The 9,015-nt window shown below is 41.2% G+C and overlaps 2 protein-coding genes across 2 annotated transcripts; one reads left to right on the plus strand and one right to left on the minus strand.

Moving 5' to 3' along the window:
• Nucleotides 1-2,779: 2,779 nt before the first annotated feature.
• LOC140877717 (uncharacterized) lies at nt 2,780-3,184 on the plus strand. Its single transcript, XM_073281283.1, has 2 exons — nt 2,780-2,992; nt 3,044-3,184. The coding sequence occupies exons 1-2, from the start codon at nt 2,780-2,782 to the stop codon at nt 3,182-3,184; spliced, it is 354 nt and encodes a 117-aa protein (XP_073137384.1).
• A 3,092-nt stretch (nt 3,185-6,276) lies between these two features.
• On the minus strand, nt 6,277-7,929 carry LOC140877718 (uncharacterized). Its single transcript, XM_073281284.1, has 2 exons — nt 7,559-7,929; nt 6,277-7,393 (listed from the first exon to the last, which is right to left on the minus strand). Exons 1-2 carry the CDS (start codon nt 7,927-7,929, stop codon nt 6,277-6,279), a joined length of 1,488 nt encoding a protein of 495 aa, XP_073137385.1.
• Between the last annotated feature and the right edge of the window lie 1,086 nt (nt 7,930-9,015).

Consider the following 9,015-nt stretch of genomic DNA (forward strand, 5'->3'; position numbering starts at 1 on the left):
GGTTATCCCAGTTAGTGAGTCAAGGATTTTCGTTATCTAGGACATGATAACTGGAAATCATTTTCGTCGATACTATCTCTAGTGTTGAGATAGAGGTAAGCGTTCGATACAGACTGCCAATGCTGAGAATGATTTTAGTCCATCTGAGAGCTTCAACAAAATGGTAGTGTATTTCGAGGCGACGACCTCGAAGAGTGAATTAAGACAAGAAATTGTGTACAAGGATGTTGACACAATTGGAGTTAGTAAACAGAGAGTTTGTCAACTGTTTACGTAGTTGGTGTTCTTTAGAGAAACATTCGTTGACATCAGGCAGGGTAAGTACTGAAGGTACGTACTATGATGTCAGGAATTGTCAGGATTTGGTTGTTATCCGTGGCAGGATGACTAGTGTGATCGAGTAGATGCTATCTACGATAGCGAGATTCGGATCAAGGTTGATCGCAATCAGTCTGAGAATTTCAGATGGTTAGAGTGGTGTGCAGTGATGCGATTGCTTTGCGAGCTGGTGGCCGGTAGTTGCCATTTCTCTCCGCATAAGGTACTGTTTTGGGAATAAATATTTTATCCTTAGTGATAAGGAGTAACTCACACGAGTTCTTGGAAAGGGATATCTAGGATTTGACTGAGAGTTGAATCTAGATCAATTGTTTAGCGCTTTGCGATAACATCGAGGGATGCGATGTTATCGTTAGACCAGTGAGATACAATGTGTTGTATCTTGTTTTTCTTGTTGGGCGGCAATGGAGTTCGTGCATGTCTGGAGATAGCTGATAACTAGTTACGATCTTAGCAGGAGTGTCATCGCTAAGATTTGTAGGCAGTGTGGCTGATACAGTCGGCAATTTGAATTGAATGTGCTGTGTCGTTTGCGGTTAACGATGGATAACTGACGGTAGTAAGTAGTGTTACACAACTCTAGCAGAATTGCTGATAAGAAGGAAGTTATTTCCAGGATGATCGTTAAAGGCGTGCGAGTTTGGAATCAGTGCGGAATTCTAAACCGGATATATGTTCTGATGTGGTTCAGTGATTGAACAGACCCTATAGGTTTAGCGAGGTTTGGGGTTGTCGAAAGTTATTTGACCAGATTTTTTGAACCGGAACTATTGGTGAAATTGGACAAGCGGTCTATATTATATTCTCGAGGTTTTACCCTAGATTTCGAGGACGAAATCTTTTAAGGGGGGGAGAATGTAGTAACCCGTATCCAAAACTAATGATTAATGAGTACTTAATTGTACGATCATGTTTAGATTAATTAAAACATGATTAAGGAAATTCCCAAGGGATTAACGGAGTCCGAAAATGAATTCAGGACACTAAAAAATGGTGGGAAAGGTTCGAGAGGATCGGACGACCCGAACTGAGTTCGGAGGATCCGAACATTAACAGAGTCAAGGATCGGAGGCCCCGACCCGAAGTCCGATCGGACGATCCGTTCGTGTGCGCCCAGCTGTTCCAATATAATATGTCATCGATGACGTCACGGAGGTGATTTTGGACAATCCAAAGTGCAGGATCGGACGGTCCGAAGTGCTGGCAGGGAAACTTGTCACGCATGCAAGGATCGGACGGCCCAAAGTGAGGTTCGGACGGTCCGAACCCTCGCCTATATAAAGGGGCCGAGAGGCTCATTTGATAGCCCCACAAATTTCCTCTCCTTTGCCTATGTGGCTATATTTTTGGGCTTTGGGTACTCTTATTTTAGAGTTGGAGTAAGGAATATATATTAGCATAGTCAGACAGTGTCTGACATAGTAGCGAAGCAGTGCTCGTGTAGTAGAGCCATGCTCGAGGCTGTGGAGCTGCAGCAGGGGTGTGCCCCTAGTTGCGGGACAGTTGCCATCAGCGGGCTGACGATGGACGCAGGTATAGCTATGGTCTCCTTAAATTATTTAGGAGTATGCAATAGCTTGGTTAAGTTTTTTAAAGCTTAATAGATGATGCATGGGTATTTTCATTGTAGAGTTGATGATAGGCTTGGAACTAGAGTGAGACTACTAGGACTGCCTGTATTAATGTACGTAAGTACTGACTGAGATTGCCAGCGGATATGCATGCTTATATGTTGCATTTATGTGTTTGCATGTTATTGTTATTGATATATGGCATGTACATATCATCTTGTGCCTGTACATCTGTACATCTTTTGAGATGAGCCAGTTAGGGTTGCTCAGCCCTGTTTGGACGTTTGATATCGAGTACCCTTAGGTACTGGCACCTAGAGGACTCCGTGGTCCATGTCCGAGATTCGGGAATGAGTGGTCGCACACAGTGGTTAGCTACCCCGACGTGACGAGCTCATATCCCAGGCGCCAGTCTGAGCAGTTTGTGTACAGTCATCCCTAATATGGATACCCTATCATTTGAATGCATCATATCTGTATGTTTATCCGTGCTTTCGTATTGAGCTTAGAGCTCACGTCTAGTATTTTCTGTGTATCTGGACACCCCATTCGACGGGGCAAGTTTAGGTGCAGTATTGAGCACCAGGAGCTTGGAGAGGCCAGTGACCCTTGAAGACAACAAGATTAGCTATAGGTTTTATTTAAGATATTCGATTGAGTTGTATAATCGAATTTGTTTAACCGGTTGTATTACGCCGGTCTACTTGTATTTAAGTTTTCCGCAGCGATTTATTTAATGCATACTTAATTATGCTCTTAACTCTGATTAGGTAGTGGATCCGGGATGGGTCGCTACAATCAGTGATAGAGGAACGCACTTCTGCAACCGAACTGTGGCTAGTTTGCTAAAAAAGTACCATGTAACGCACATGATCTCCACTGCATACCATCCACAATCCAATGGTCAAGCTGAGGTTTCGAACCGAGAGATCAATTCCATATTAGAGAAAAAAGTGAATCCTACGAGGAAGGACTGGAGCTTGCGATTGGATGACTCTTTGTGGGCTTACCGAACCGCGTTCAAAACGCCAATTGGAATGCCCCCATATCAGCTGATATTTTGGAAACCTTGCCATCTGCCCGTAGAATTGGAGCATAGAGCCTATTGGGCTATCAAAAACTTTAACATGCAGATGGATGAGAGTGACGAGCATCGGAAGCTGCAGTTGCAAGAATTAGAGGAGATACGCAATGATGCATATGCCAGTTTAAAGAGTTACAAGGACAAGACAAAGGCCTTCCACGACAAGATGATTTCTAGACGGGAATTCTAAGTCGGGCAGAAAGTTCTGCTCCATCACTCACGACTCCGGTTATTTCCAGGTAAGTTGCGTTCACGTTGGAATGGACCGTTTGTTATTACTAATGTCTTTCCCCATGGTGCAGTCAAAATTCAAAGCTTGGGCACATCCAAAATATTCAAGGTGAATGACCACAGACTTAAACACTACTATGACGGAGTCCAAGCAAATGTAGGAGAGGACAAGCATGATCTCACAATAGATGCTCCGCTAGATGTCAAATAAATCGCAGCATGCAGTCGTGTAAGGTCCAAAAATCCACTAAATCGCTCATGATGCTTTTAAGATGATTTTTATGATGTTGTGAGTTTAAATTGTTTTTAAGTTATGAATTATGAATATTATTTCATGTCTACATATATTTTATTTTAACAATTTTGAGTAAGTTTACGGTTTCAGGCTGAGTTTGATTCTGGACTCACGGGACGAGGCTAACCAATGAACGAGGTGATAGAGTACATTTTTATGAGAGTTTTAAGTATAATATTGATATGCTTATTATGTATGAGTCGGGGATAGTATTTTTATCAGACGAGTCAAAACGGGTGACTGACTGCATTTTAGAGATGAACACACATTACGTATTGAATTATCATTATCCTATCTATCTATCCGGTTCCCCACCCCATTACTTCCCATGTTCCCTTGTTCCCTTGACTCTCACTTCTTCCCTATCCTCTACACGATTCCTTCCCCTTCTCTCCATTCTATCATATTATCCTTCTTGTTTCTTTATTGAACCTTCACGGTTCTTCAAGATAGTCACAAGACAAAGTTCCAAATCTTGTTCTTGGTGTGGTTAGAATCCGAATCAACTTCGTCTTCATTTCAAGGAAAATACAAATTTAAACGATTTTGAAACCCATTCAAGCTATTATGTATTTTGATATGAATTGATGTATGTTGAGATATGTATGCATGATTTTCATGAATTTCAAGGGCATTAAGTTATGATTTTACGAGATCGTGAAGCGTAGGTTGTTCTTGGCAAGTTCTTGAGTTAATTCAAGAGGTTCATGTTCTTTTATGATTTTTGTGTTTTGAAGTTAGTTAACCCATGTTCAATTACAAGAAAATTAGTTTTTATGATTTATGTAGTTAGGATTTTGGGTAAAAGAAATTTATGTTTGAAGTTTGAAGTGTTGAAGTTGTGTTTGGTGGCACCGAATTACCGACACTTGATATGATTTCGAGGATAAAAATTAGTTTACTAATTCAACTAATATGAAGCCAATTCTATTTGAAAACTAACTTATTTATCTACTACTTTCATGCTTTGAGTTTTGTCAAAATCATTTTGGAAGATTGGTCAAAATCACCCCGAATGGTGTCAATTGTTTTGAATTCCTGACAGTGACATATCTAGGGAGAATGAGCATAACGTTTTACTGAAAACTCTAATTGAGGTGGGGTTTTCGGCCTTATAAAGCCAAGATCACGAGCTACAACTTTTATTTTTACCAAGTTTTCAAACTCAGAATGAAAAATAGAGTTTCAGAGTGAGCAAGAAGACCCATTTGCGCAGGTCATGCGCGCCCGCGCCGAGAAGTGGAGCGGACGCACCGGACCTTTGAATTTCAATTTTTTTAATGTTATTTTAGGGTCCTAATTTCATGGTTATGATCTTTTAAGGCTTCTAAAATATTTTTAAGGGTTCCTATGCAAAAATTTCAAGTTTAAAGGTCAAGAACGGAGAGAACAACTTATGTGGACCGATTACGTTATGTGATGCATGTACATGTTTAAGTTTCATTCATGAAACCTATGTTCAGTATGAAAGTATGATTTTTAATCATCTATGACATGTATAAAGTTATTGAGTAAAGTTTTATGTTCATGAAGTTATAGTTATGAGGGAAATTATGATGTTTCAATGATGCTTCACAATGAATGACATGTTATGATAACACAATGAAAAGATGATGGAATGATATGATGAAGCATACATGAATTTGATGTCTTATGTGTCTTTGTGGTGGAAAATACGGGATTGGTACTTTGGGATGGGCGCCGGAGGGACCTTTCCAAATCTACGGGACTGACACTTCGGGATAAGCTCCGGAGGGGCCTTTCTAATTATGAGTTAAGCGATGGAAAGACACGGGACTGGCACTTCGGGATAAGCTCCGGAGAGGCCTTTCCAATTACTTGATGATCAACATGAATGATGAGAACAGGCCTATAAGGCGGTTGCCTCAAATTTCACATATTTCGTCAATTAAGAATGATTTTATGTTTATGTTTATGTTTACGTCATATTATATTCAAAGGAAATTTTAAAACTTATGATTTTATTGCATATTATTGCTGAGTCTTTAGACTCACAATGCTTGAATGGTGCAAGTAATCAGGATGAAAATTATGCATACGTCGATGAGTTTGATGACAGACATGAGGAGGAGCCAAGAGTCGAGCCGGTGGGAGATGCATGAGTGTGTTTGTGTTGAGTTTAGTGGAACTGAATATTATTATGTTGGAGTTAAGAAAACAAGTTTTATGTTTGAAATTGTCGTGACTTTGTTTGTAAACTATTTGAAATGTTTTAAGTAAGGTTTGATGTATGCATACATCTTTTTTTTAAAAAATATATATATATAATTTTCTTTTCCGCATTTATATAAGGTCATGTTAGTTGAGTAATGTCCCCATCGGTTGAGGACGTTACAGTTTGGTATCAGAGCAGTTCGCTCTGGGTCTTCTTTTAGACACTCTCATGCATACTCGCCACGACTCCAATACTCCGTCTTCATGTCTGTAAGTTACGAGTTTTATGTGATTATGTGCATGATAATGTGATGAGTTATATGTATACGAAATTTATATTAAGTTTATCTATGTTGTAAATCGTGATTGAGCGGTGTGGATAATGTTGGACTTTAGGACGTCATAACCAAATTGGCATGATTTTTGTTCTATCCGTACCTCTTCTACATAGCACTTCGAGAAATTTTCTGATCTCCTTGAACCTCGCCAACTTCATTACCCACAGGAAATTTGATCTTTTGATATAGTGCTGTAGCCACAACCATGAAGATAGTCATGGCTGGTCTTCCCAAGATAACGTTTTATGCTGACGGTGCATCCACGATAACAAAGCTAACAATCCGTGTTTTGCTTGTATGGTCTTTACTCAAAGTGAGTGGCAAATTGATTAGTCCAGTGGGTCGAATGGCATGACCCGTGAATCCAAACAACGACGTCTCTACCGGTTCTACCTTATATTCTCCCAGATCCATCTGATTTATGGTCTCTTGGAATAGTACATTGATCGAGCTTCCAGAATCCACAAAAATCCGAGTCACGTCGTAATTAGCGACCAGAGCTCGAATAACCAACGCGTCATTATGAGTAGTATCTGATAAGCCTTTAAGATCACTCGGACCAAAGGAGAGGGTCGGGCCTGTCTGAACCACCTGGTCGGCGATCTCCATGTTGCTTAATTTGCGACTGCTCATTTTCCTTGCCCTATTGGAATCTCCATCTGTTGGTCCTCCAGAGATAAAATTAATAACTCCTCTCGCGGGTGGGGGTGGCCCCTGATTGTTACCAGGTTGGTTTGAGTTCGGGCGTTGAAAGTTGCCACGAGGTGGCTCGGGCTTTGGTCTTGGTCCTATATGCTCGGAACCATCCCGACCCCTTTTGTTCGACTGATATCCTCCATTTTGCTTTGCTATGATGTCCTTTATCCCTAGATTCTGTTGGATTATCCTCTCAATTTCATGTTCTAATTGTCGACAGTCGTTGGTGTTATGCCCATACTCATTATGAAAGTTCCAGTATTTGTCTGATTTTGGCCTGCGAGGCCCATGCTCAATCCACGGGGGCCTTTGTACAAGTTGTTTTTCTTCGCATATCTGGAGGGCTCGAGTCTTGCTCATCCTTAGAGGGGTGAAAGAGGTGAATTGTCCAAGCAGATCGGGTCGAGGAACTGGTCCCGCTCTCCGAGGCGTGTTAGGAGTTTTAATATTCTTTGGACTCAAGGGCTTGTCCGTCCACCCATTCGACCGGGAAACTTGTATCTCTTCTAGATTCACATATTTTTCCGCCCGAGCAAGCAACTCATCGTAAGTAGATGGTGGTTTTTTTATCAAAGATTTAAGAAAATCCCCCGTAGCGAGTCCTTGGGTGAAAGCGCTGATGAGCAGATCAGTAGTAGCGGTAGGCACTTCAAGGGCCAAAGCACTGAATCATCGAATATATGTGCGCAAATCTTCTTGGCCTTGCTGTTTGATAGCAAAAAGACTAAGAGTAGTTGTAGGATGTTTTTTGCTACTAGCAAAGTGGTGTAGAAAGGCCTTGCTGAAATCTTTGAACTCCTTAATATCCCCCGGTCGTAGTAGGTTAAACCATTGCTGCGCTGGCCCAATCAGGGTATTGAGGAAGACTCGGCACTTGATCGGGTCAGAATATTTGTGCAGCAGTGCAGCATTCTCGAAATGGGACAAGTGCTCTTCTGGGTCTCCTTTTCCATCATATTCTCCCACATGTGGGAACTTAAAGTTTTTGGGGAGTTCGGACTCCAGTAAATTGGCAGAGAAGGGAATATTCTGGACTGGCATGGCTAGATATCCGGATTGTTTCTTCTTCAAAAGCACCATCTCTTCTTTCAATTTCTTGATCTCCTCTAATTGCGCGTTCTGATCTGGTGGTGGGGGAGGGAGATTGGCCGCCCTTGCAGCCATAGCTTTTTCAACAGCGGCCGTAACTAGTTGCTCCATCTGTGCATCTACTCCATTCGTGCCAACGATCTTAACTCTGTTTCTTCAATTTCTCACAGACGGCGCCAATTGATGATGTCGATTTTTTCCTTTGGGTTCGGTCTGGTAAGGCAGATCTTCAAATCTTCAATAAATCGAGTCGGGTCGGGCACGACGGCATTCTGCACAGACAGAAGCTAAATTAGGGGGCGCCGAAGGTGTTTCGGCGTGACCCCTCCGATGCCTAAGTCAGTGCTCAAAAGTGAAAGAGCTTGACAAAAAGTAAGAACAAGAGAATATTTGTGCGTGAGTGTGTCAACAAGAAGTGAATAGAAGAGATGAATGAATAAACCATGAACGATACCTGTATTTATAGGGGCTGGAGGGGTAAGTTACCTTGATGAGGTAGAATATGTGTTAGAGTAGGACTCTACTCGGGTAGGAGCCTTGACCAAGTAGGACTCTAACATCAACTTAAAGATAATATAAAATCTTGGATTCATAAGATATTGTCCTTATCTGTTGCAAATCTTCATGTGTCCGAGAGTACTGGAAGGTTCCAGATATTGGACCCTTCCTAGGCTCGGGTCGGGCTCCAACCATACCAGTTAGGGCTCAAGCCTATGAATTCATGATTATGATCTTATTCCCTAACAGGGCCATTTCGGACTGGGCCTTTCATAAAATAAGATTAAATGGGCTTCAAAGTATATTTACTAAAAATATGGATTATAGGGTTCAGGTCAGGTTAGATCCGTATATTTTTTAGGGACATCAAAGTTGTTGGGTCAGGAAATACAAGCAATCTTGATTTTGATGATAACAAAAATTTTCTTTGTGTTTTTAACATATTTACTAAGTGTGCAGCTGATAGAAGACAAATTGGAAGTGCTAAGTTGTTAGAATACAATCTTAGCTCAACTTAATTTCTGGCGCAACTATTTGTTTCAAGCATATCTCGTAGCTCGATAATCCAAATGACCAGCCGCCAAAACCGTCACATAGCCAACGCAAAAGTCTACAAGTCATGTATTGTGACAGTTGGACAAATTCAAATGATATCCAGCTCAAACTGCTACCTCAAGAGTGAACTAGATGAACAACATG

Source organism: Henckelia pumila, chromosome 2 (assembly GCF_033568475.1).
Source record: "Henckelia pumila isolate YLH828 chromosome 2, ASM3356847v2, whole genome shotgun sequence".
NCBI lineage: Eukaryota > Viridiplantae > Streptophyta > Magnoliopsida > Lamiales > Gesneriaceae > Henckelia > Henckelia pumila.

Excerpts from the sequence above, each read along its gene's own strand:
- LOC140877717 (XM_073281283.1), top strand. The coding sequence starts at position 2,780 with ATGATCTCCACTGCATACCATCCACAATCCAATGGTCAAGCTGAGGTT. Across the intron at positions 2,993-3,043 it reads GGAAACCTTGCCATCTGCCC|ATGGATGAGAGTGACGAGCA; the intron begins GTAGAATTGGAG and ends TTTAACATGCAG.
- LOC140877718 (XM_073281284.1), bottom strand. The coding sequence starts at position 7,929 with ATGGAGCAACTAGTTACGGCCGCTGTTGAAAAAGCTATGGCTGCAAGG. Across the intron at positions 7,394-7,558 it reads ATTGGGCCAGCGCAGCAATG|TGCTTTGGCCCTTGAAGTGC; the intron begins GTTTAACCTACT and ends TCGATGATTCAG.